The sequence below is a fragment of the Zootoca vivipara genome, chromosome 6 (assembly GCF_963506605.1).
Source record: "Zootoca vivipara chromosome 6, rZooViv1.1, whole genome shotgun sequence".
Classification (NCBI taxonomy): Eukaryota; Metazoa; Chordata; class Lepidosauria; order Squamata; family Lacertidae; genus Zootoca; species Zootoca vivipara.
Window position 1 is genome coordinate 10,528,447 of NC_083281.1, and position 26,295 is coordinate 10,554,741.

A 26,295-nucleotide genomic window follows, 5' to 3' on the forward strand; every position below is an offset into this window, starting at 1 on the left:
ACACCTTCCCATCCGTGGCCTGTTTTCAAATTCCGCCTGGTTTTATTTTGTTGATTTGTAATGAGGTCCATGTGTGTGTTAAATTTATACTAATGCCCTGCTTTCTGAACACAATGCATTCCCAGGAAATGGTTTGCTCAACGAGCTGGCTGACGAGTCCCATTATTTATGGGGACATTTCTGATCTGTAATTCATTTGATGCATGCTTTCTGTCCCAAAGCAGACCCCCCAGCAAAAGTCAAACAAACAGGGGAGGGACCTGATCTGTCTCATTTCGCCTGTTACCTGGTTTGTTCCATCTCCCTCCCTCTCTCCCTCTGTGGTTTCTGCCCGAAAATGGCTTCCGCTGACCAGCGAACCACAAGCAGGTGTGGAAGTGGGCACACTCCGGCGGTTCGGATACCTGAATCAGCCACTCATGTATCAAGGTTTGGGTATGATTACTTAACTGAGATTTTGGGTAACGGGCCTTTCCTGCTAGCGGGAGCTGTGCGTGTATAAAATGGGGAGGATGATTAGAACGACAGGTGAAAATGAAAAGGCGGGAGGCAAAACTGTGAAGCAAGGAATGCAGAATGAGTGCAGTCGCACATGGGTTGAAATAGCACAGTAAAGAATCTCGGCGTAATGCGATGGTCAAGTATAAATCCAGATCTGACAAATTTACGATGAGGGTTCTCTTGGAAATTAGGGTTCCACAGTGAATGCCAAATCATATAAAATCTTAAAAAGTTGAAATCTTAAATTGCACATGATTTTCTCCATTAAAAGGTAAAGGTAAAGGGACCCCTGACCATTAGGTCCAGTCGTGACCGACTCTGGGGTTGCACGCTCATCTCGCATTATTGGCCGAGGGAGCCGGCGTACAGCTTCCAGGTCATGTGGCCAGCATGACAAAGCCGCTTCTAGCAAACCAGAGCAGCACATGGAAACGCCGTTTACCTTCCCCGCTATAGCGGTTCCTAATTATCTACTTGCATTTTGATGTGCTTTCGAACTGCTAGGTTGGCAGGAGCTGGGACCAAGCAACGGGAGCTCACCCCATCACAGGGATTCGAACCACCGACCTTCTGAACAGCAAGCCCTAGGCTTAGTGGTTTAGCCCACAGCGCCACCTGGGTCCCCTATTTTCTCCATTATGGCTACATTAATAATAATAATATTTTTATTATTTATATGCTGCCCATCTACTGGGTTGCCCCAGCCACTCTACAAAGTATTAAAAACACAACAAAACACCAAGCATCAAAAAGTTCCCTATACAGGCCTGCCTTCTGGTGTCTTCTAAAAGTCAGATCTTTTTTATCTCCTTGACATCCTATGGGAGGGCGTTCCGCAGGGTGGGCGCCACCACCAAGAAGGCCCTCTGCCTGGTTCCCTGTAACCTCACTTCTTGATTGGGGTGGAGACGCTCCTTCAGGGATACTGGGCCGAGGCCGTTTAGGGCTTTCAAGGTCAGCACCAACACTTTGAATTGTTCTCTGAAACGTACCGGGAGCCAATGTAGATCCTTTAGGTCTGGTGTTATATGGTCCCAGTCCCCAGTCTAGCTGCCGCATTCTGGATTATATGTAGTTTCCGAGTCACCTTCCAAGGTAGCCCCACGGAGAGCGCATTGCAGTAGCTCAAGAGGGAGAAAACCAGAACATGGTCCACTCTGGTGAGACACATAGCAGGCCAGGAGTGCAGAACTGACCTGCGCCTCCATGGACAGCTGTGAGTCCAGAATGACCCCCAAGCTGCGTACCTGGTCCTTCAGGGGCACAGTTACCACTTTTAGGACCAGGGAGTCCCCCACACCTACCTTCCCCCGTGAAACAACACTCCAATCCGTTAGCCGCCATCCATCCTCCAACTGCCTCCAGACACTCACACATTCGACAGTGAGCGATGCCAAGATTTTGGGCTGTTTCCCCATTGAGTTGCAATTACTAGTCAAACTGCCCAGATCATTCTGTTGCGGCAACTGCAGCCGAGGTTTCAGGTGGCATTTGGTGATTTAGCTTATGTACCTGAATTTCTAACGCTGTGATCCTGCCGCCTAGCTGAGCATCAGCAATGTTTGCAATCCCTGGCAGCACCATTCTGTTTTCCTGGGAGGATTTCTCCCGGGTGCCAGCTGGAGAGTAGCCCCTCTCCATCGCTCGCTGCTAAGGCTATATTTTCCGCTACATCCTCCCAAATGCCAGGGATTATCTCTCCTCCTTTATCCTCTGCCGCCCCGCAGGCCCAGCCTCTCGTTCCGGCCACCCGCTGCTAGACAGACAGCCAGATACCCCTCGGCTGGAGCTTCCGCCCTCTCATTTTTATTTTATTTTTTTACTCCTGCATTCACACCACCCAAGCCCAGATCAGATTTCCTTTTCCGGGTCGTGTTCCTCAAAGTCGTGGTATTTTGAATGTCGCACTCGTCCGTTCCCCAACCCCGCAAAAATCCCAGCTTCTAGACTTGAGAGCAATCCTAGAATCGTAGAAGTGGAAGGGACGCCTGAGGGCCACCCAGTCCAACATCCAGGCCATCCAGTCCAATCGAGAGCTCAAGCATCCGTGACAGAGGGTCGCAGGGAGAGATATCTGTGGCCATGGAATTGAGCAGGATTTTTTCAAAAAATCAGGTGTGCCTGAGCAAAGAGCATTATTATTCTCTGTGCAAATTAAATTTCTGCAAACCCCAAAAGTTTGTAGACCTTAAAAGAGTAAAGGCAGCCCACCGCGAATTGAGCTGAATTTTACAGAAAATGAGTTCTGTCCGTGTGTGTGTGTCAGGAAGTGTCGGTGAACATATGCAAATTAAATTTATATAGAATCAAATGTTTCTGGAGCTTTTAGACTAAACGCATTCCACACAGTGAAGTAGCAGCCGCTGTGGAATTGTGTAGGATTTTTCAGGAAGGCGAGTGGCATGTCTCTTGTTTGCAAGGAGCGTGGCTGTCTCTGCATAAATTAAATTACCGTTACTTAAATTAAATTTTTAGACCTTAAGACGAAAGGCCACGAGACCCAGCAAAATATCACAGGACTGAGCAGAGGAGTTGTTGTCGTTGATAATAATATTTATTTACTTTTAACAATTTTTTGAAAGTTTTTAACATACTGAGCACTAAGATCCTAACACATTTATAAAAATAATGAAAAGCAATACATCCAAACAGAAGAAGAATAAGGAAAGAGAGTGTGAGACTCTTAATCTCAAGTTGTGGGTTCGAGCCCCACGTTGGGTGAAAGATTCCTGCATCGCAAGGGGTTGGGCTAGATGATCCTCGGGGTCCCTTCCCACTCTACATTCTCTGAGTCCAGTACCCGCTCTGCACCCACCCGAGAGAAGCACCCTCTCCTGCCTCTCTTGCAGGCCCCTCCCACCTCCAGCTGCCCCCTTCCTGTGTGTGTGTCCTCCATAATTCAAAATAAAAGGAATCCCAATATAAAAGAATAAAAAATAGATTTTTTTAAAAAAGAAAGCATGGTTTCTTTCCCTGTGCAAAACAAACTTTATGCAAATGGACGGCGTCATGCATTGCAAATACAGGTCATGACCCCTGTGCTTTTAATTCCATTTCCCTTTTAATTTGCTTACCTCTTTTCTATATTGCCCGGCCTATAGATTTGAGTTTGTAACAGTGTGGGCATCATATTTTTGTCCTATTTATTTATAAACAGACACACACACACACACACACATTTTTTGGGAAAGCTGCTTTCTCTTCCTCCGGTGGATGTTTCCAGGCTGTCTCCAAGGGCGGCCCCACGGGCAGAGCATTGCAGCAGTCCAGCTTGGAAGCGGCCAGGCGGCAAACAAAATGGCACCCTCCCAGCGCTGCTGGACTACAACTCCCAGCGGTCAGCATAGGAAATACCCAAGGACAATGGGAGTTGTAGTCCCCCCTCCCCCCAAAAAACCTCCATGCCGAGTGCCCAAAATCCATTTTCCCCCAGGAAGGGGCAGAACTGGCTGGCACCCCAGAATCCTTTGCAACACAGAGAGGTTATGGGCACTCTCCCGAGCAGGCAAGCGAACACGGCAAAGGTATTTTGCCGTGTGGGAATTTCTTTCCAGGGAAGGCGGGGGGCGTACCTCATATTTCTGCTTGGCGGCAGCGATGAGCCCTAGTGCAAAAGCTTCCCTCTGTTGGATGCCCTTGAAGTAGAACCCTTGAGGTCCGTATTCGTTTATTTCCTTCATTTTTATTTTTTGAATTAAATGCTTGGAACGCCTCTGGAACAGGAAAGGTCAGGAGGGAAGCCAAGCCCTGATGCCTGGGAGCAGGTGCAAGAAGGGGGGGAGAGAGAGAGCTTTGCACGTACGAGAGCCACAAGGACAAATTGTTTTGAGGGGGACAGCGAAGGAACGTTTTGGCTTTTTAACCGTGACCTCATAGCATTCCTTGCCCTCCGCTCGGGAAGAGACAGGATGCCAGCTTTCCACGGGGGCCCATCGAAGAATTGGAAATATGTCCCCCCACCCCTTAATAACACATTGAGAAGCATCTGTTGATCTTGCGAAGCCCTCCACTCTCTAGCAGAGGATGCTAAGCGGAGCGTCTCTGTGCGAGTCGCTGTTCCTGAGCTGTTGCTCCTTTAATTAATTAATTAATTAATTTCCCTGCTTTAAAATGTGAACTATTTTTTAAAAAATGTATTCATGCAGTTATTTTCGCAACCCTGAAAAACGACTTGGATACTTATTTATTGCATGGTATATAAATTGCCTAATAAGTATTTTCTTAATTTTACTTTTATTTTTTAAGTGGCGTAAACTGCTTGGAGACTCCTTTTTGTTGCACTGTGCACACATTATCTTTTTAAAATTTTTAAAATGTGTCATGCTGTCTATTCCTATGCTTCGTTTCATGTTTTGATTATTATGCCCAGTAAAATGTGGTTTTGATGTTGTACACCACCCTGAGATCTTTTTATGAAGGGTGGTATAATGATGATGATGATGATAATAATAAATAGATGGTGGTGATGATGATGATGATGATGATATTTTTACCCCTCCCATCTGACTGTGTTGCCCCAGCCACTCTGGGCAGCTTCCAACATATATAAAAACATAACAAAACATTGCAAAACGTCCCTTTACAGGTCTGCTTTCAGATGTCTAAAGGTTATATAGTTACTTATCTCCTTGAATAAATTATTATAATTTATTTGATTTATATATCACCCTTTATATATATAAAAAATCCCAGGACGGTGTACATTAAAAACACATATGATGGAATCAGTGTGTGTGTGTGTGCTATGTAAAAATCACAATGTGGAAAAAACTCTGAAGCCAGCCAGTGCCTCTACATAGCTCCACCCTTATTTCAGACATTGTGATATATCAGTATATCCGTCTATCGCGATGTTTAGCTGGTGATATATCGCAATGTTGAAAAGCAGGTATCACCCAGCCCTACCACCACCCTCCCCCCACCCCTAGCTTTAACAGGCCATAGATTAGATGGCCAAAGGGGAATGCTTTTGCTTGACACCTGAACACATGTAATGAGGGCTCCAGGCAAGCCTCTCAGGGGAGAGCATCCCACAGACAGGGAGCCACCACCAAAAAGGCCCCGGTTTCGTGTTGCCACCCTCTGAACCTCTTGGGGAAGGAGGACACATTATTATTGTTGATGGGATTTATATTGTGCTCTTCCTCCTCAAGGAGCCCAACAGGGGCAAGCGGACACACCGTATAAATGCGAAAAACGCTCAAAACATTGCAAAAGCCATTTGCCACCTGGAAACATTCCAAAAGCAGGTTGCAGTTCAAAGCATTTTCCCCTCGAATGATCTCGGGGTGGGGTGGTGGTGGTTCCAGGAACAGGCTTTCTTCCGCCACCAAATGCCTGGGTTAAACCAGAATGTTTTCAAATTCCCACGCTACTTTTTTCTAAGTGTGTGCCTACCTCTGGGGTTGCTGTGCTGTGCTTGGCTCTGTTTAAGGGATTTCAAGGCTGTGCTATTCATGGACGCCCAGCTTCCCCCAGCAAAGTAAGATGCTGCAAAACAGTTGCTCGCTGCTGCTCATGGCCCGTGTAAAATTGCCAAATACTGTAACTTAATCCCGAGTTTGCTTCTTTCCTCCTCCTGCCGAATCCACTTTCCTTTCATGTTGTGTACTTTTAGATTGCAAGCCTAAAAGGCAGGATTTGTTTCTCTCCTCTTTTAAGTGGTCTGTAATCTACTTTGGGAGCCAACTATTTAAATAACTGAATCGGGTGCACATTGGACGAAGGAGAAGAATTTTGGTTTGGGGAAAGGCAATTATGGGTTCCAGTGTTGGCACAGCATTTCCTTAGCTGCCTGTTTTGTTTGATGACAACCAAATATTTTAAAATACTCCATGATGTCAAGGATTTTTTTCAGGCAGAACACTCAATGCGTCTGACGAGTTACTTTTAAGGCAATTATGTTAGGAGATTCTGCAAAGAAACAGAAAAGAGGATTGTAACTTTTAAGGACCTTTTCCGTGAGTTCTGGGTGTGGTTTTCTAGACGGATTAGACACAGCTGGTGATGTGTATAAAAGAAAATAAGTCGCAGTTTGAATTTTGGCTGCAGAGAGAGAATACCCACATGCTTTGTGTTTGTTGTTTTCGTAATAAAACCTTTGTTTGAGTGTTTTACACCGGGTCGCGTGGTTCTGTCGTCTGCCACCAGAAGAAAAACGGCCTCCAACAAATTATGCCACAGGCCAAATGAAACTAGAGGTCTCACACCCTTTACCTCTTGCAAGGATTATGTAATCTGAGGTGCGGAAGAACAAGAAAAGAAAAACCTGGATATAATCAGGAAATTATGAAGGCAATTGAATATGATTACGCCAACGTATTCTTGGTGCAGAATGTGAATAAATATGTCACCTGGATTTAGTAACTGGAAACCTTTTTTAAAAAAAGAATTGGGTTGGAATATCAGGAGAACGTGTCGCACTCTTTATGATCTTGAAAAGATTATTTATATGAAAATGTTGTTGTTGTTGTTGTTGTTTAGTCGTTTAGTCGTGTCCGACTCTTCGTGACCCCATGGACCAGAGCACGCCAGGCACTCCTGTCTTGCACTGCCTCCCGCAGTTTGGTCAAACTCATGTTCGTAGCTTCGAGAACACTGTCCAACCATCTCGTCCTCTGTCGTCCCCTCCTCCTAGTGCCCTCAATCTTTCCCAACATCAGGGTCTTTTCCAAGGATTCTTCTCTTCTCATGAGGTGGCCAAAGTATTGGAGCCTCAGCTTCACGATTTGTCCTTCCAGGGAGCACTCAGGGCTGATTTCCTTAAGAATGGATAGGTTTGATCTTCTCGCAGTCCATGGGACTCTCAACAGTCTCCTCCAGCACCATAATTCAAAAGCATCAATTCTTCGGCGATCGGCCTTCTTTATGGTCCAGCTCTCACTTCCATACATCACTACAGGGAAAACCATAGCTTTAACTATACGGACCTTTGTAGGCAAGGTGATGTCTCTGCTTTTTTCCCCCATAAAAAAGCAGTTTACAACAAAAATACAGTAAAAGCATACAAAAAATGGTTAAAATATGCATCAGTTCCACCTAGACACCATTTAACCATTGTGGGAAAAATGTCTTCTTAACTGCCTACATAGGCCTGGCAGAATAGACAAGTTTTCAGCAGCTGTTTAAAAGTTGGCACAGAGCACACCCGCTGAATGTCAAGTGGCAGAGAGGTCCGTAGGGCTGGGATGATAACACTAAAGGCTCCGGTTCCTTGTTGTCAAATGAACCTCAACAACCCTGGGAATGATCCAACGACACTTCTGTGGGTAATCTTTGCGATCAAGCTTGGGCTACGAGGGTTCAGCTGAGTCCTGAAAAGCACTTAATTTTCAACCATCTATATAAATTTTGGAATGGTTGTTAAGTGTGGATATGGAATGGTTGTTAAGTGTGGATAAACAATATGATGAAAGATCTTTTCCCATAAACTTCCATGAGGTTTTTTTGTGTGATGCTGCAAATTATGGGTTGTCCTGCTCTAAGTAGACCCATTGGACCAGAGTTGAGTCACACCCACCCAGTTTCAATGGATCTGCCCTGGGCAGGATTTAGTTGGGCACAACCCTATCATGGTATGTTTTACCTATTCATATGTCGTATATTTAAGAATCGATTCAATTAAATTTGCATATTTTTTAAAAAGATGCCTCTGTGTAGATGATGGGCTAATTTTTCAACTGCCTTTAGGATCTGCCTTCGAAAATCTTCCTTCTTAGCTTATTTTCAAATGCATTTGAGAACAACCACCACCTTCTGTGATTAGATGTGATTGCTGCATTTCAGGGGGTTGGACTAGATGACTCTGGGGTCCCTTTCCAGTTCTACAATTCTGTGATTCAGTGACAAATTATAACTGTTCCTGGTTACAGTGGTAGCTCGGTTTACAAACACAATTGGTTCCGGAAGCCTGTACTTAACCTGAAGCGTACTTAACCTGAAGCGAACTTTCCCATTGAAAGCAATGGAAAGTGGATTAATTCATTCCAGATGGTCCGTGGAGTACTTAAACTGAAGCGAACTTTCCCATTGAAAGTACAGTCATACCTCGGTTTCAGTACGCCTTGGTTTGAGTACTTTCAGTTTAAGTACTCCGCGGACCTGTCTGGAACGGATTAATCCACTTTCCATTACTTTCAATGGGAAAGTTCGCTTCAGGTTAAGTACGCTTCAGGTTAAGTACAGGCTTCCGGAACCAATTGTGTTTGTAAACCAAGGTACCACTATACTGGAAAGTGGATGAATCTGTTCCAGACGGGTCTGCGGAGTTAAGTACTCAACCTGAAGCGTACTTAACCTGAGGTATGAGTGTAATTGGTTCCGGAAGTCCGTACTTAACAACACCCTTATCGTGCAATAGGCTTTTCATTCTTTTTTTTAAAGAGATGCAGTGGTTCTGGGGAGTGGTTAGTACCTTATTAACATGGTTTGGAAGAGGACGCTTTTTATTTATGGGATGTTAAAAAAGCGGGTGGGGGGAGCATGGTATTTGTGGGCAGAATATTATAATCACAACAGACAGTGATTCTTAAATTGTAAATTCCCTTTAAAAAAAAAGCAATCGTAAGTGGGCTTATACCATCTTTTGCAGACATAGGTCTCTCACACAGAATCATAGAGTCGGCCTCCAGAGTCATGTAGCCAAACTCTCTGCAATGCCGGAATTTTTTCACCCAATGTGGGGCTCAAACCCACGACCCTGGGATTAACTGTCATGGAATTTTCTAGTGTGGAGATCCTAAATTAGGAGTGTGTGTGTGTAAGTAATTGTCTCTTTTTTGACTAAATTCTTCTGTTTTGTTTTGTTTTTTAAAAAAACCTTATAGGGAAGAACCTCTATACGAACGAATATGTAGCGATCAAGTTGGTAAGTGATCTTCTGATAATAGGTTGATTCTCGGGGTTTGTCTGTTTTTAAACGGGTCTGTCTCTTTTTCTCCCCATCCTCATCTTTAGGTAGGGACCATTTCCCCCCCAAAATACTATTTGTATTGCTATTATTATTATTATTATTATTATTATTATTATTATTATTCATTACTGGTATTTATTATCTGATTGGCCACTGTGAGACCAGGAAGCTGAAGTAAATGAGCCCACTGGCCTGATTGAGCAGGCTCTGATGTTGCAACGAAAAATAAAGGGAATTTTGCAACTCTCCATTCTCTCTCCCTCTCCCTATCTCCAGGAACCCATCAAGTCCAGGGCTCCTCAGCTCCACCTGGAATACCGGTTCTACAAACAGCTGGGAAATGCAGGTGGGTAGCAGGCTGGCCGGTCTTGTGTGCAATAATGCACTCCCCAGAGGGGCTTCGGACGAAATGGTTTCAAAACGGGTGCTGGTCCTCATGACGGTCCGAGGAGTGGCTTGGAAGGGCTGTTTTGCAACACAGCCTCTGGAGCAGCTGTATAGGTTTGAGACTGGTGTTTTCAGGATGCCCCTGGAGAAGATGGTAACTAAAAGACGATGGGGCTGCTTTGCCCCCAGTGTTGATTTTTCGCCGTAAACTGTGCTGCTGCCTCGCTCTTTTTCTCAGCCTTCGCTTTCCCTGTCCGCAGGACGGGCGACAATCGTGCTGGCCTACCTTCCAAGGCGTTTGTTAAGTATTAATAATATTGACAGTCTCTCTGCTGCTGTTCTGCTTCCCGTCAAAGCCAGGCAGGGACGTTCCCTGAATTCAGTGCCTCCCGAAAATACGTTTGCTTAGGCAAGTCAACCCAGACATTGACATGTTTCAATCTCTTGTTAATTCTGCTGCTAATTTTAACGATCTCTTGAAGCTTAAAGCCTACTTTTAACTCCTTCTTTTTGTCGATAATTTTAATGCTCCTTACGAAACTGCTCAGCTTTCGTTACAGCCAGCAGTGGGTGAATTCTGTTAGGTAAAAGAAGTAAGTAAAAATGAAAGAAGTCAATACAGATAAACGAAGTAAATAAAAATGAAACTGTGTGTTGATAGCCCTTAACCTTTTCACAACAGCACTTGGGGAAGACGCTGAAATAATGGGACTCAATTGTTAGTGAGATTACTATTTAACTTTTAAAATGGGACTTAAAAGCCTTTTTTAAAAAAAATACATCATGGTCTTGGGGGCTGAATCTAGGCAGTGTTATAAACTCAGATATATAATAAGCTAGGTGCCAAATGTCTCCTTGAACCAGGCTTACAGTCACCAAAACGGAATGCCTAGTTGCCACTTTTGGGCAAGACGGCGCTAAAGTCTTGTTTTCCAAATGATGGAGTGACTGTGATGGATTCTCAGTTAAACATCTGGTGGTTCAGAGGACAACCTTGAGCCAGGTTAATAACTTTGAGAACTTAAAAGAAGAAAAGTCACTTGATCCAAAGACAGTCCACCTATCTATTGGCCTATTCCGACCTCTTTTTCGTAATCGTGACTCAGACCATTCATGATGTAGAAATATTCTTCCCAACTGTGAGCAGGGCAAAGGGGGGGGGGGACGGGGGACTGAAGCAAGTGACAACAGTTCACTATAACGCTGTTCACTGCTCCTGCTCAGGCTGCACAGAAAAAGCATTTTGGTTGCTGAAATTCATTCCGACCGTGCAGATAAAATATATTGGAGAGAATTCTGCAGGGTCCCTATCCTGGCACCCAGGCATCTTCACTTGGTGGCCGATAGCCAGACGCAAAATGTGAATCTCATTAAACGCTGCTCCCGAGGAAGCATGCATCATAGTGATTGCTTTTTAAAAAAACACCCAACCCGGAAAAAAAGTTCTCAGCCATAAGGAACACCCTGGAAATTCAACTGATCTTGCACTGAACCGAAATTGTCCCTGACCCCACTTCGCGGTATTCAACCGAGAAGCTCTAGAGCTCTCCTCTTCACTGCCTCCCCCTCTTCTCCACAGAAGGGATACCTCAGGTCTATTACTTTGGGCCCTGCGGGAAATACAATGCGATGGTCTTGGAGCTGCTGGGACCCAGCCTGGAGGACCTCTTTGACCTCTGTGACCGGACCTTCACCCTCAAGACGGTCCTTATGATCGCCATCCAACTGGTGAGCAGACAACACGACCTCCCCCCTTTTTGGGGAAGGACCTGTGCAACACACCCCGATGCCTTTGCCAACTGTGTAGAGGAAGCAGGATGTGCTCTCTGCTGGCAGGCAGCAAAGCACCTCGGTCGCCAGCAGCCCCAAACTCCTGGCGGTGCCTTGTGCACCTGCCTGGGTTATTCTGCCCACCCCTCCTCTGCCTGCTTTGGCAGCCAGTCCAACACATGACCTTTCATTTCATTTTATTATTTGGATTGGTTGGATGCAGAGGAGTGGCAGAAGGAACCGGTTGGGGAGCCACCAAAGGAAGAAGGCTCAGAGCCCGAGGAGGGGTGGTGGGACGATGATGAGTGGTCAGAGGGGGAAGACTGGGAGGAGGAGGTGTTGCAAGCTGAAGAAGCAACAGGACTTAGTGAGCGGGGAGAGTTTTTGGAGGAGAGCAGTCCAGAATCAGAGGCAGGAGAGGGGGGGGGCCAAGAGGCAGAGGTGGCAAAGAGTCACAAGTGTCTCCTACTCCTGTGCCTTTGGTTCTCCCAGAACCAGAAGAGGTATGAAAAGAACGGAGAAGTCAGCTTCATGCAGGCCCAGTCTCCGATTGCTTGGGGAAAACCCTGAGAAGGAAGGAACTTAGACGACTGGGGGGGGGAGGCGGGGACCTTGAGTCTTAGCAAGTGATTTTCATGGAGTAAGAGTTGCTGTGCTCGTTAGGCCTGCCTCTCCTTTGCAGATCCTAGGGTTTTTCCCCCTCTAATAAAGAGTTAGCTTTATTATAATAGTTAATGTGCTCAGTGTGATCTACTGCTGGCTGGCTCCTGATGTTATTTATTGGTTGAGTTTGTATACCACCCTTCATCCATAGATCTCAGGGCAGTTCCCTATGTAAAAATACAAGATAAAAACACAATATACATAACAAGAACAAAACAAAACAATAACCCTCCACCCCCTCCCGCAATAAACATTTGAATGGGTATAGGACAGGGGTCAGCAAACCTTTTCAGCAGGGGGCTGGTCCACTGTCAGACCTTGAGGGGGGGCGGACTATATTTTTTTTAGGGGGGGTGAACGAATTCCTGTGCCCCACAAATAACCCAGAGTTGCATTTTAAATAAAAGGACACATTCTACTCATGCAAAAACACGCTGATTCCCGGACTGTCTGCGGGCCGGATTTAGAAGGTGATTGAGCTGGATCCGGCCCCTGGGTCTTAGTTTGCCTACCCATGGTATAGGATGTCAGCCAGCCAAAGGCCTCATTAAAGAGGAATATTTTTGCCTGGCGCCTAAAGGTGTCTAATGAAGGCGCCAGGTGAGCCTCCCTGGGGAGAGCATTCCACAAATGGGGAGCCACTTCAGATAAGGCCCCGTTTTCCTGTTTCCACCCTTTGGACCCCATGCAGAGGATTCTGCAAACGGGGAGCCATTGCAGACATGCGACCCCTGGGATGTTGCCCAGTCTAAAAAACAACAGATTCCCCATCCCATGAAAATACATACGCCTATGTGGAAGAACGGGACACGGGTGGCGTTGTGGGTTAAACCACAGAGCCTAGGGCTTGCTGATCAGAAGAAGGTCGGCGGTTCGAATCCCCGTGACGGGGTGAACTCCCGTTGCTCGGTCCCTGCTCCTGCCAACCTAGTAGTTTGAAAGCACCTCAAAGTGCAGAAAAACCTACGTATCTGAGTGAAACTTTTGAACATTTAATAAAATATAACTGGGGGGAAAATGCATAAACCTACAAGAAGCCCCAGTTTTCCTGGACACAGAATCTCAAGTGCTACTTTGCACATGGCACAGAGGCTCTGTCTTTTTTTTTCCTGCAGATCACCCGCATGGAGTACGTCCACACCAAAAGCCTGATCTACAGAGACGTCAAGCCGGAGAACTTCCTGGTGGGACGCCCCGGGAGCAAGCGCCAACACGTCATCCACATCATTGACTTCGGCCTGGCCAAAGAGTTCATCGACCCTGAGACCAAAAAGCACATCCCGTACCGAGAGCACAAGAGCCTGACCGGCACGGCGCGGTACATGAGCATCAACACGCACCTGGGGAAAGGTGAGCAGAAGGAGGCAGCCCCTTGAAAGGGGGAGGGAGGCTGGGGGGGCAAGGAAAAGGAGATTGGGTATGTGTAGCAGAGACAGAAAGAAAGAGAGAAAAAATGTTGCAGAGAGAGAAGAGAGCATAACACTATAAATTGTGCAGCCCTCTCTGAATCGCTTCATCCGTGCCGGACACAGAAACTAGAATCATAGAATCATAGAGTTGGAAGAGACCACAAGGGCCATCCAGTCCAACCCCCTGCCAAGCAGGAAACACCATCAAAGCATTCTTGACATATGCCTGTCAAGCCTCAAACTGTTATTTTAAAGAGGGGTGGAGGGAAGCCCAGGCAGCCAGTGGAAAGATATTGTTTTTTGGGTTTTAAAAAGAAAAAAAGTTGTTGAAATGATGATAAAAGCAGCAACTGAAGATGTCCGCTGTTGTCTCTTGCACAGAACAAAGTCGCAGGGACGACTTGGAGGCGTTAGGTCACATGTTCATGTACTTCCTCCGGGGGAGCCTGCCCTGGCAGGGCCTGAAGGTGAGTTTCGCTGTGAAAATGGAAAAGCTTTTTCTCAGCCGCCACTGAGCCTCTTGGGGTTGCCGATCGGAAGGTCGGCGGTTCAAGTCCCCACAATGGAGTGAGCTCCCGTCGCTCTGTCCCAGCTCCTGCCAACCTAACAATTCGAAAGCACACCAGTGGAAGGTAAACAGCGTTTCTGTGTGCTCTGGTTTCTGTCACGGTGTCCCATTGTGCCAGAAGCGGTTTAGTCCTGCTGGCCACATGACTCGGAAAGCTGTCTGTGGACAAACGCTGGCTCCCTCAGCCTGAAAGCGAGATGAGCGCCGCAACCCCAGAGTCACCTTTGGCTGGACTTAACCGTCCAGGGGTCCTTTAACTTTATCTTTTAAACCCCCCCCCCCTTTCCCGGCCGATTCTGCCTTCACTTATCCCTTTGCAACTCACCCACTCAAATAAATAAGTAAATTATTGAAGGTTTAGTGCTTATTGAAGCACTAAAATCCAAACACATTTGTATAAAAGGGCAATAAAAAGCATATCCAAAAAAGAGAGAAGAAGAAAGAGAGAGAAAATATAAAACAGAATACCGGTACTCATGATCCTTCCAAAACACAGTTATATAAAAAAGAGAAAGAGGAAGAGAGGAAAAAATAAGTGAAAGAATAGAAAAACAGATAAAAGGATAAGAAGCCTTCCTAGCTGACCATTATCTGTAACAACTGTTATTCAAAATGTTTTAACATATGCCCCCTTTAAAAAAAAAAAACCCACAACCCTACACAAACAGTTTACAGTAAAAGATAAAACAAGATCATCAACAAGAAAAATTGACAACAATAACTTAAACCCTTCAGAAAGTTAAAATAACGATAGACTGAAAACAGATAAAAACTAGCCAACAGCTTTCTAAACATCCAGGTAGGCTTCCCTAAACAGGACAAGGAGCTGAAAAGTGTACAGTGACATCAAGGGGCAGGGAGTTCCGAAGGTCACGTGCCCAAAGCCCTAAAGATTAGAGGACTGCTGGTTCTATCCCTTCAGCAATCAGAGCATTGGGTGAACGTTCTGTGAGGTCACAGAAACTCAGCCAATGCCTGAAGAGGGGGGAACGGCCAAGCAGGCAGGTAGATCTTTGTAGCTGGGGGCAATTACCCATCCCTCGGCTGTCACATTCCCACGCGACGTGATCTGGGGGACCTCACAGATGTGTTCCTTTCACCCTCTCTCCCACCCCAAATTCTCATTGCAGGCGGACACGCTGAAGGAGCGATATCAGAAGATTGGCGATACCAAAAGAGCCACCCCGGTTGAAGTGTTGTGCGAAAACTTCCCTGGTAAGGACTGGGTGGAGGAAGGAATGAGAGCTGGCCTGGCTGCGATTCCCGTGTTGAAGGGGGTCAGACTAGATGGCCCTCGGGGTGTGTGTGTGTGTCCGTCCGTCCGTCCCTTTCTGAGTCTACAGCCCTACAATTCTGCAACCTTTCTTAGAAAGGGGACCGGAGTAACTTCATGGAGGGAGTGGGAGGAGACAAAAACCGGCCACTGAATAGAACCTCCATGTTCAGGAGCACTCTACCACCAAATCCCTGTTTCCTCAGGATGGCATGTGTTGGGTGTTGCCTTTGGCTCCCTCTGAAAGGCTTCCTCAGGTACATCCAGGTAGCCACAAGATGCCATGATGCCCCTCCAGGTGTGTTGCCGGACGCCAAGCTCCCAGCAGTCCCTGCATGGCTGACAGCAAGGGATGTTGGGAAAAGTCTGGCGAAAATCTGATTTAAAGGCCACCCGGCACACAGATCTCCCGCTTCCCCTCTCCCTGCAACAGGGTTTCCCCAAACTTGGGACTAGCTTGCAGGTCAGGAATGATGTGAATCGTAGCACCGAAGCGGCTGGAGAACCAAGTTTGGGAAACCCTGCCCTCCAATTTTGCCCTGCTGATCCAGTTTGGGCCCTTTAGATTTGTTTCCCTTGGTGAGATTGCGTGTGCTCTGACCATTGGGCAACCGCTGCCTCTTCCGCCTTCCTCCCCTCCCCTTCTGCAGAGGAGATGGCCACGTACCTCCGATATGTCCGCCGCCTGGACTTCTTCGAGAAGCCGGACTACGACTACTTGAGGAAACTCTTCACAGACCTCTTTGACCGGAACGGCTACGTCTTTGATTACGAATACGACTGGGCAGGGAAGCCTTTAGTGAGTTTTTTTGGGGGGGGGGTGGCTTTGGGTTGGAGAACTGAGGGGCCGCATTTGCTCATAGGCAGCCCTTTCAAGGACCGGAGCAAATGCAGGCAGATGCAGCTCTTGACCCTTAAAAACCACAGGTAGATTTTTTTTTAAAAAAAATCAGCTATATATTTCGAAAAGTTGGTTGTTCATTCTGCGTTTGAACACCTCTGGATATATCGCCACCAAATTTTGCTGGACACAGTTGGATGCCATGTTGAATCTAGGCTCCCTTTGCGGGCCTTTAGATTCTGTCCACCAGCTTTTGCACAGTGGTTCGTGAGACCGAAGAGCAGGAGTTTGCCTCTATGTGCTGGAACCTTTTGAAACGGTGGTGATTTGAAGCTGCGCAGGTGGTTTGGTTTCTTAGAAATCTCAAGTGGGTGGGTAGAGAGAGGGAAAAGAAATATCTCTCTTTTTAGATAATTGTTGAGTTGGAAGGGACCCCCCAAGGATCCACTAGCCCAATACAGCAGTTATTGAATTCCGAGTGGACCTTTGCTTGAAAATGTCCAAGGAAAGAGAGCCCATCACCTCTTAACACCCCTCTCACATTTCTATCCTCTCCCCCCTTATTCACATTTCCCCCAAATTTCTCCACTTGTTTGGGAGGGGCTGTGGCTCTGTGACAGAGCAGCTGCTTGGAATGCAGAAGGCCCCAACCCCTGATTTCTCCCAAGTACAGCTGGGAATGCCCCTCACACTCTGATACAGAATAAAACATTTTGGACGTAGCTCCATTGGTTAGACCAGGCATCCCCAAATTTGGCCCTCCAGATCTTTTGGACTACAATTCCTATCTTCCCCGACCACTGGACCTGTTAGCTAGGGATCATGGGAGTTGTAGGCCAAAACATCTGGAGGGCCACAGTTTGGGGATGCCTGGGTTAGACCATCAGACTCTTAATCTCGGAGTCGTGGGTTCGAGCCGCACGTTGCGCGAAAGATTTCTGCATTGCAAGGGGTTGGGCTAGATGACCCTCAGGGTCCCTTCCAAGCCTGCGATTTGCAAAGGAGCGCGGTACCGTCGGCATTCACGATCTCAAGCTCCCGTCTCCTTTTCCTCCTCCCTTTGCAGCCGACCCCCATTGGCACAATTCAGAGCGATTTACAAGTCCAAGCTCCAAACAGGGAAAAAACTCAGCAGTACATCAAACAGCAGGTAAGTGGGGTTCTCCCCCCCTCCATGCCCCAGGGGTTCATATGGGGTGTGGGGCAGTTAGAGGGGTGGCGAGGGGGTGGGAGAAGAGGCCAGTCAGAGCCAAAGTGAGTTGTGGGCAAGCCTGCAAAGTTCCTCCACTTCTGCCAAAACAGGCAGCGGTAAATCTCTTCTTAGATCCCCCACTAGAATGAATGGGGATCACAGAGGGGTAAGGCTGCCGAAGCCTGCATGGAGCATGGTGAGCCATGAGGGCCAGCTCCTTGCGGAGGCGGGAATAGAGGCTTGGCGCCACCTGGTGGAAAGAGACAGAGGTGCCTTGGTGGCCCAGGAAAAGTCATTTCTGAATTGGAGTGAGCACGATGGAGGAATGGTTCCTTGGGTACGGTGGAAAAGCATTGGTCCATATATCTTAGTTCTGTCTACACTGACTGGCAGCAGCTCTGCAGGTAGAGAGGGCTGTTTCCCTTTCAACAACCTGAATTAATTGCTTGCTTTTAACGGATATGCAAAGGATTGATTCCGTGTCCTTCTGCATGCCAAGCCAGGTGAGCTGGTGGCTCCTTCCATTAAAACAAAGGCAGATTCTAGTCCTCATGGTGTTGAGCGATGGGCTGATTTAACGGGAAGGTGCGGAGCAAAGTTTCGGGGGCTTCAGACCAGGGGCAGCCTTACCTGGGGATACCGGGATTTGAACCTGGGACCTTCTGCATGCTGAGCAGGTGCTCTGACCCCTGAGTTGATTTGCTAGGGACATAGCCTTATTCTGAGTCAGCCCTTGGTTTTGTCTAAATCAGGCATGGCCAAACTTGGCCCTCCAGATGTTTTGGGACTACAACTCCCACCATCCCTAGCAAACAGGACCCAGTGGTCAGGGATGATGGGAGTTGCAGAGCCAAAACATCTTGAGGGCTCGAGTTTGGTCATGCCTGGTCTAGATCAAGGTTTCCCAAACTTGGGTTTCCAGCTGTTTTTGGACTACAACTCCCACCATCCCTAGCTAGGCAATGGTGGGATGATGGGAAATGTAGTCCAAAAACAGCTGGAGACCCAAATTTGGGAAATGGTGCTCTAAATCCACAGGAGCCTATCCTTTGGGGATCTTTGTGCCATTTCATTGAATCATAGAGTTGGAAGGGACCCCCAAGGGTCATCTAGCCCAACCCCTTGCAATGCAGGAATTCAAATGGCCGTGCCATTTGTCAGTTTCCCAAACTTGGGTCTCCGGCTGTTCTGGGACTACGATTCCCATCATCCCTGACCACTGGTCCTGCCAGCAAGGCATTCTGGGATTCGTAGTCCCCCAAAACAGCCAGATACCCACGTTTGGGAATCCCTGGATTTGGAGGCACACCTGCCCTGCGTGTGCTTAGTGAATTCAATGGGGTTCGGTCACGGGTGCTCTGATTGCTGACCCTTCTAGATGGCGCCGGTCACTTTCAGGGTTGGGGTACCTGTGGCGTTGCAGATGTCAGGGTGCCAGCAACTGGCAGTCCTCTGGGAGCTGGAGCCCAGCCATGCTGGGAAACCCCCCTGCAAGGCAAGAGGGGGCATTCCCTCTGGAGAGCAGCAGAGGCCTCGTTCCCGGTTTGGGGCAGCAGGGGAGCAGAATCTTTATCCCTCCGGAGATTCCTTCCTTTCCGAGAAAGTGGGGAATGCCTCTTTTCAGTTCAGGGATGGAGGAGGGTGGAAGACCTCCAGGTGCAGTTGAGCCCAGTGGGCGGTGGAGGGTGGGAGTTGTAGTTCAGCCACACCTGGCGCCCCAGACGCCCCCTGCCCCCTCTTTGGGGGGAATTGCGTCCAGGCCTGTTTTATATTCTTTCGTTTTGCATGCTTTTTGTTTTGTTTTTTTTCTTTCTCTTTTCTTTTCCTACTCCCCCTTTGTCGCCTCCCCCCCCCACAAACCCTCTCATCTTTTTCTGAACCTTCTCTCGCCTTCGTCACCCCCCCTTTCGTCTCCTCCCTCCGTCGCTAGCAGTCCCCCGAGGGGACAGAAATGTGGGACCCTCAGGCTGGCCAGCAGCCTGCGGAGGAAGCTCTGGGAACCCACCTTGCGGCCAGCAGGCTTGGGGGGTCCGTGCAGGTACACTAGACGGGCGTATGGGGTGGGGAGGGGGCTGGTGGGGGGGTCAATGACCTGCAAACCGCTGTCCAAGCCCCAGCGGCGCCTGCAAACATTGCCACCGTCCCAGATTGCTCTCTGGCTAACCGTGGGTCTACTCTTGAGTTGGACTTGCGTGGGCTACAACCCTCTCTTTAGGTCGTCCTGCTTTCTCTCGCCTGTGCCCCACCCCACCCCCAGTGTTGCTTGGAGATCCCGTGATGGTGGATTGGGTCCGCCCATGTGTGCTGCTGAGTCGCCCCTCTGTCTGCCTGTGTCCGCGCATGATGTGGCTCCCCCCACCCCCGTTTTTCTGGGAAGGGGGCTAGCGCGAAATGTCTTTGGAGCTCTAGTGGAAATATTGCAAGCCTTCCCGGGGGGGGGGGGGGGTTGCGCATTACACCGATAAATCCTACTTGGAGTACTCCTGCAGAAATTACTAGGACTCGTGCCTGTTGACTCCAGTGTGTCTACTCTGAGTAGGACTAAGGTTGGATGCAGCCCAGCGTCTGTTTTCCTCCCCGCCCCCCCCCCCATGGCAAGCTTCTTTGGTGAAGACAGGGGGGGGGTCTGGGTATTTTTAATTTTTAAAGAAAACCTTGGTCACCCTCTTGTCTGTTTTACTTATTTCATAAAACCTACATACCATTTGATAATTTTTTAAAAAAAAACTTTACAAAGCTGTGTAGAAACAGAATAAAATAAAATTACACACACACACACACACACACACACACACACACACACACACACACACAAGAATTCAGGGATTCTCTCTCTGTCATCACAAATCCGCAGCAGGGTTTTTAAAGGTGGGTTTCCTGTGACAGCAACTTGTCCCCTGAGAGGCATGATTCAGGGGGGAAAAAACCCACTATTTTCTATCTGCAAACCCAGAATGAGGGTTAAAGTTTCACTATCAACAGGGTTGATTTTCTTCCAGGATCGTGGTTTCAAGAGTTCAGTGAGATATCCTTCCAGCTTTTGCCATTTATTGCCAAATACATACAAATAAGATTTCATTTTCTTACCACACAAGGAATAATAATAATAATAATACATTATTTAATAATACAGTGGTACCTCGACTTACGAAGACGGTCCGTTCCGCGGCCGTCTTCATAAGTCGGAGTCTTCGGTTGTTGAAGCGCCCGTTCTGCGCATGCGCGAAGCGCAATTTCGTGCTTCTGCGCAGATGCAGAACACGCACTCGGCAAAAAGACTTCCGGGGTTGTCGACTTCAGAAGTTGAAACCTTCAGAAGTCGACTCGTTCAGTTGTCTAGGTACCACTGTAGTATTAACGATAACACTGTTGTTAATAATAATAATAATAATAATAATAATAATAATAATAATAATATTTAACAGCCACAATAATAATATCCCTGTACCCTGCAATATTCCACTGTTGGTATGGCCTTTTATGTAAGAGGCGAGAGCTCTGGAATTCTGCAAATGGGAAACTAAAACTGCACAAGCTTTGTCCTGTTGCAATGTTTTGGGATATTAATTGTTTGTGTCCACAAAGGAATTTTAGAGATTGAAGGAAGCTGTTCTCAGACGAGGGGCTAGAGAAGAGAAGTTGGGGCATGTAATGGAATATTATTTGGTGGGAGGGCACCCAGCGATAGGATGGGCATAGGAGACACATTGAACACCCCAAAAAGTGCTAAACTTGGTTTCTGGCAGTGGTTTCTTAATCCTTACAAGTTTGCACATGAAATTCAGAATTTCTAACGTTAAGAGTTTCCCTCTCCATGAGGACTGAAAACTTGGGGTTCTGTTTGGTTTTCAGTTCATCTTCCGACGTCCTTTAAAAGACAGAACGATGTAATTCAGTGCAGCGAGAGCCACAAAAATGTTTTCTGGATAAAGCTAAATAGCAAGGTGGTGTTGCTGGTTAATTGCCCAGCCTTGAGAGGGATTTGAACCACCCACAGTTCTCTGTAAAAAGTGGAATATAAACCTGGTTGGTTGCAGCTGTCCTGTGATTGAATATGGTCTTTGACGAACCCCTATGTGGAACTAAGAATAATGGTTTCAAAATGAGCTGGCCTCTTACAGTAATGCACCCCCACCCCAAATCCCACCCTCTCCTCCCTCAGGTTCAGATCTGGGCTGCTGGTGCATTTTGCAGAGTGCAGCCTGCCTCAACACCAACCAGGCTGGGTCTGTGCAGAGCGGCCGCTCACCCAGCAATCAGAAACCATGGCTTGGCTTGCAAACGATGGATTGGAGGGGCAGCGAGGTTGCTCTCCTCGCACAGCAGGCATCAAAGCGAAGCCTCAGGTGCACATTTGCCCCTGAAGGAAGAGTACTCAACTCCCGATTTCTTCCCCGATCCACAGTTTGCAGGGAGTAGCCAAACCGCGGCTTGCAGTACCAGCGGTTCCCCATGGAGCGTTTTTGAAACCTTGTGCAATTGCTATAGAGGCGGTGGAAAATGTCTTTGGACTTTTTGACTCTGCACCCCATGTTTCTACCCAAATCTGGTCGCTGTTAATCTCCGAACCAAAGAGGGCCCTTGAATTCTTCGCTTTCCCCCACTTTGCGGAACAGATTTGGCTCCAAATGCCAGGCTCACTGCTTTTGGGGGAAGGCCTTTCTGTGCAAAACCCCAGGGGCAAAGGGGTGCAAGCACGGCGCACCCCTGTCCCTCCCCCCCCCCACCTCACCTGCCTCCTGTTCCTTCCTCCTCAGGTCATGAGTTCAACCAACGGGGAGCTGAACACAGATGACCCCACTGCCGGCCACTCAAATGCTCCCATCACCGCCCCTGCTGAAGTCGAGGTGGCGGATGACACAAAGTGAGTAAGCCAAGTCTTCTTGCACGGGGGGGGGGGGGCACCCAGAGACTCGGTTGGCCTGAGGGTCCGGTGCAAAAATCCAGCCCCAAGACCCTCTGAACTCTTCCCCCAAGTCCTGGCCCTGCTTTGCACCCCTGCATTGCAGTGGGTTGGACTAGATGACCCTGGTCAGAGGGACACCCTCGGATTCTACCGTTCTGTGATTCCACGAGTGCTTTTGCCTCCTTGTAGAGCTTGGGTGCCTGTTTCTGGAAGCGGCAGGAGGAGAGTTTTGCTCTTGTGCTCGGTCCCAGCTTGGGCCTGATCCCCCTGGAAGGCTCTTAACGCCCCCTCTCCTTGATTCCCAGGTGCTGCTGTTTCTTCAAGAGGAGGAAGAGGAAAACCATTCAGCGCCACAAGTGACGTGCTCCCCTTCCCCGGTTTGGCCGAAGCCAGCATCCACTCGGGACTACGTTTCCACCCTCCGCCCCTCTTCCTTTTCACTTCCTGTCTGTGGATAATGGATCTTGATCCTTTGGTCGGAGGGGAGAGGACAGGCCTTCTCCCCTCCGCCTGCTCCAGATTTGCAAGGGGTCCGTGTGGCGTACAACCTGCTTTTGACTCCACTCGCAGGCTTGTCCGGGGAGAGGAAGGGAAGCCTCTCCCCCACTCTCAGCCTGAATATATATATATATATATATATTTCTTTTATTTTATTTTCCCTTCCTCCAAGAGACACAGCAACAGAGGGAAGCGGAACCGGCAGGAGGAGGAAGAAAAAAGCACGTCGCTGAACTTTCTTTGGAAGTGCCCACGCCTCTCCTTGGTTTTGCAAAGAGAAAAAAAAGCATTAACTATTTATGCAGCAGCAGCAGCCCCCTCCAAGGAAAAAAAACCCCACACTTGTCTGGGCTCTTCTCTCCCCCCTTCCTCACCTTGGTTTCATGGAATTATTTTTTTTGGAAGCAAAAAAAAAGAACCCGGGAATAAGTTCTTTGCAGAAGATTTGCTGGGACGATGCTGGGAATGTCAGCTGCAGCTAATATTCCCTCCCCTCCTCCCCCCCCCACCCTTTGCTGTTTCTTTGTCTCTTTAACTTAATTTAAAAATTGCATCTTAGTCATTGTGTTTGTGGGACAGTCTCCTTATTTTCTTTCTCCCCCTCCTTCCCTCTGTTTTTGTAGCGATGCAAACTTTTTTTGCATCATGTGTTTTTTTTAATTTCATAAAGTATCTTGTTTTAGATTTGTGCCCCCCCTTCCCAACTCTCTTAAGTTTCTCCCCCACCCCCTGCCGATTTAGTTGTGGCCAAGGTCCTTTTGGGGAGACGGAGGGAAGTCCCTGGGGAATGGGGTGTCCCCTCCGTCTCCAGCACAGCGGGGGGAGGGGGGCAAAGTGGGGTTTTGTGTCTGGGGAGGAAAGCGGCTCGTTTACACTTTCATTTTTCAATGCACTTTTTTGGGGTAGCAATACAAGGAGCACCTGCGTCTTGAAATTAACCAGGCTTTAGAGAATTCTTTGGGGTTTGTTTTGAGAAAAGCTAAATACTTTTTTAATTAAAAAAAAAAGACTCGCTGGGGGTGGGGGGGGCCTTGGATCTCAGGAACAGCTGCCAGCCAAGATGAACCCCCAAAATGACTTCCATTGCTATGAGAATTTATTTTTTTGGGGGGGGGGGAGTTCAGAAAGGAGAGGGTTGGGGGTGGCCAGAGCCAAAAATCTAAACCTGAATTATCCGTGCTGCTATGTCCTTGCTAGGATCCAAAAGGATCTGCCACTCTGCGGGGGGGGGGGGGACGAGCCTAGCCCCTAAAACTTCCAACCGGAACAGATCTGTAGCAAGAGCTCCTTGGGGAGGGGGTGAGAAGGAAGCCTTGGCTGAACAAATTCATGAGAGGACAACCCACCCTCTTGTTTTCGTGTCCCCCCCCCCCCAAATACAGATCAGACACTCACACTGGCGAATTCCAGTTTCTGCTAAACTGCTCAGCTACGGGATGTTGTCCGAGAAGTCAGGCTCTCCGTCGCAGTTTTAAATCTTGTGCATTTTGCTGCAGGTAGCCAGGAAATGCATAGAAGGAGATTGCCTCCTTGGTGGTTGTTTTGGGGTGGTGGGGAGCGTGCCCCCCTTTTTCCTTCTAGGTTTCTTGCCCACCTTTAAATCCCACCCAGGCTGCGCCCAGTTAGGACAACACCTTGGCGAAGGCATGTTTGTGCCCCCCCTCTCTTCCAGCCAACCGGATGACCCCCCCAAACACCACCCTTCTTGGTCCTGCAAAGTTTCTGGGCACGCTGGGGAGGGGGTGTCCCCGTTGCTTCCAAACAAGGACTGAGAAGCCTCACTGCTTCTTTATAGACAAATATATTTTTATACAGAGAAGAGGGGGAAGGCATTGCCTTTCCCTGCACCTATTCCAGAGTAGCATGTTCTGTTTCCTTTAATAATAATATAAAAGCCTGTCCCGTCCCCCGCCCCTCGCCTACAAATGATGTAATCATGACACTTGTTAATGTCAGGCTATGGTTGGGTGAGGGGGGGGGGCTCCTGTGATTAGACGAGCAGGGAAGTTTTTTTTGGGGGGGGTCCCTTGGTCTCTTGCACTAAATGGCACCCACGTCGCTTGCGACAAGCCCAAGTTCTACATGTCTTAAAACTGCCGTACCTCCTCACCATTAGTAATACCCCCCGTTGCGTCGATTTCCCCCCCCCCCCCCCACGGAAAAAAATTACCCACCAAGCTGTGCATGCTTGCCCTTGTCTTGTTCACTTGATTGTGCTAGAGTCAAATTGGTTAACAGTGGGATCTAGGTTTCTAGTCCTCCTCGTTCCTTTGTGGCCGGACAGCAGACCCACCCACCCACCCCAAGTTGCGTTGGGAGTTAGTGCCAGAATGCAAGGCCCACCCCGACCCCCCCCCCCACCCTGCCTCTCTCTCTACATCGGAACCCCTTGCAAAAAGCCGAAATTAAGTTTTCAATTGTGTGTGCTTTTAAAGATGGGTTTCTTGGGGTGTGTGCCTCCTTTTTTTTTAAAATGACTCCATGTTTCTTTTACGGCTACTTGGAAGAAAAGGCAGGGTGTAGGGAGGAAAGAACTAAAAAACAAAAATTCAAATTATCGTCTTGCTGTACCAGTCTTAGGTTTATAAACTCAGTGCCTCAAAAGAGGGAGGTGTGGTTTCTTGGGGGGGAAGGGGGCATTGGAATGGAAAGATGGGAGGAGGCGTTAAGGTAAAGGGCAGAAAAAATTATAATCCTCGATTCTGGTGACTTTCACTAAAAATAGGGTTACTTAGATACGTGTAATGTTTGAGCTTGTTCCCCAAACACTGCAAAAGAGGGGGGAGGGAGGGAATTTTAAAAAAATCAGCCTTAAATGATATGCTGGGGTGGTGGTGGTGGTAATGTAGTTCCAGTCCCTGGAGGGTGTAAAAGAGAAATTAAAATTAAAATGTTTATGTAAAAAGAGTGCATGTGAGTGTGCTTGGATTGCCAGTTGCAATGTGGACTATTCTGGTTTTAATAGGGGCAGACTTTGAAAAGATTTACGTTGACAGAACAGAGGTCGACATCAAGGTGTGGTTTTTGCCGTTTGGGCCCCGATTGTCAGAAGCTTGCATCAAAATGAATCTTGCAGACCCAGCAATGGTGGTTTGTTTGGTTTTGTTTTAGAAAATAAAATGGCTTTTTTTGCTTAACAAAACGGGGTGGGGATGGGGGAGGTGATCGATTTGAGTTGCCGTCGTGATTCCAAAAATGCAAGGCAGCGAGAGACACTCTTGTGTTGTCAGTTTTTAGTTAACTGCTTTAAGCACAACAAAACAAAAATGTACACAGGTAAATGACATATAAAAGTTTTATCTGAAGCTTCTTTGAAAGCCATAGAGGTTTAGGGGCTTTTTTTTTAATTAAAAAATTCAAAAAACGAGAGAAAAAA

The 26,295-nt window shown here is 47.7% G+C and overlaps 1 protein-coding gene across 2 annotated transcripts in view; it reads left to right on the forward strand.

Moving 5' to 3' along the window:
* The window catches only part of CSNK1G2 (casein kinase 1 gamma 2), a 44,112-nt gene extending 18,108 nt beyond the window's left edge, over positions 1 to 26,004 (forward strand). For both annotated transcript variants that reach the window (XM_035119450.2, XM_035119451.2), the window contains exons 3-12: positions 9,327 to 9,367; positions 9,689 to 9,758; positions 11,379 to 11,527; positions 13,348 to 13,582; positions 14,023 to 14,108; positions 15,340 to 15,424; positions 16,133 to 16,281; positions 17,390 to 17,473; positions 22,273 to 22,379; positions 22,727 to 26,004. In XM_035119450.2, the coding sequence (XP_034975341.1) occupies positions 9,327 to 9,367; positions 9,689 to 9,758; positions 11,379 to 11,527; positions 13,348 to 13,582; positions 14,023 to 14,108; positions 15,340 to 15,424; positions 16,133 to 16,281; positions 17,390 to 17,473; positions 22,273 to 22,379; positions 22,727 to 22,781 (1,061 nt within the window). In that variant the 3' untranslated portion in view covers positions 22,782 to 26,004. The remainder of the gene's footprint in view (positions 1 to 9,326; positions 9,368 to 9,688; positions 9,759 to 11,378; positions 11,528 to 13,347; positions 13,583 to 14,022; positions 14,109 to 15,339; positions 15,425 to 16,132; positions 16,282 to 17,389; positions 17,474 to 22,272; positions 22,380 to 22,726) is intronic.
* Positions 26,005 to 26,295: the final 291 nt, after the last annotated feature.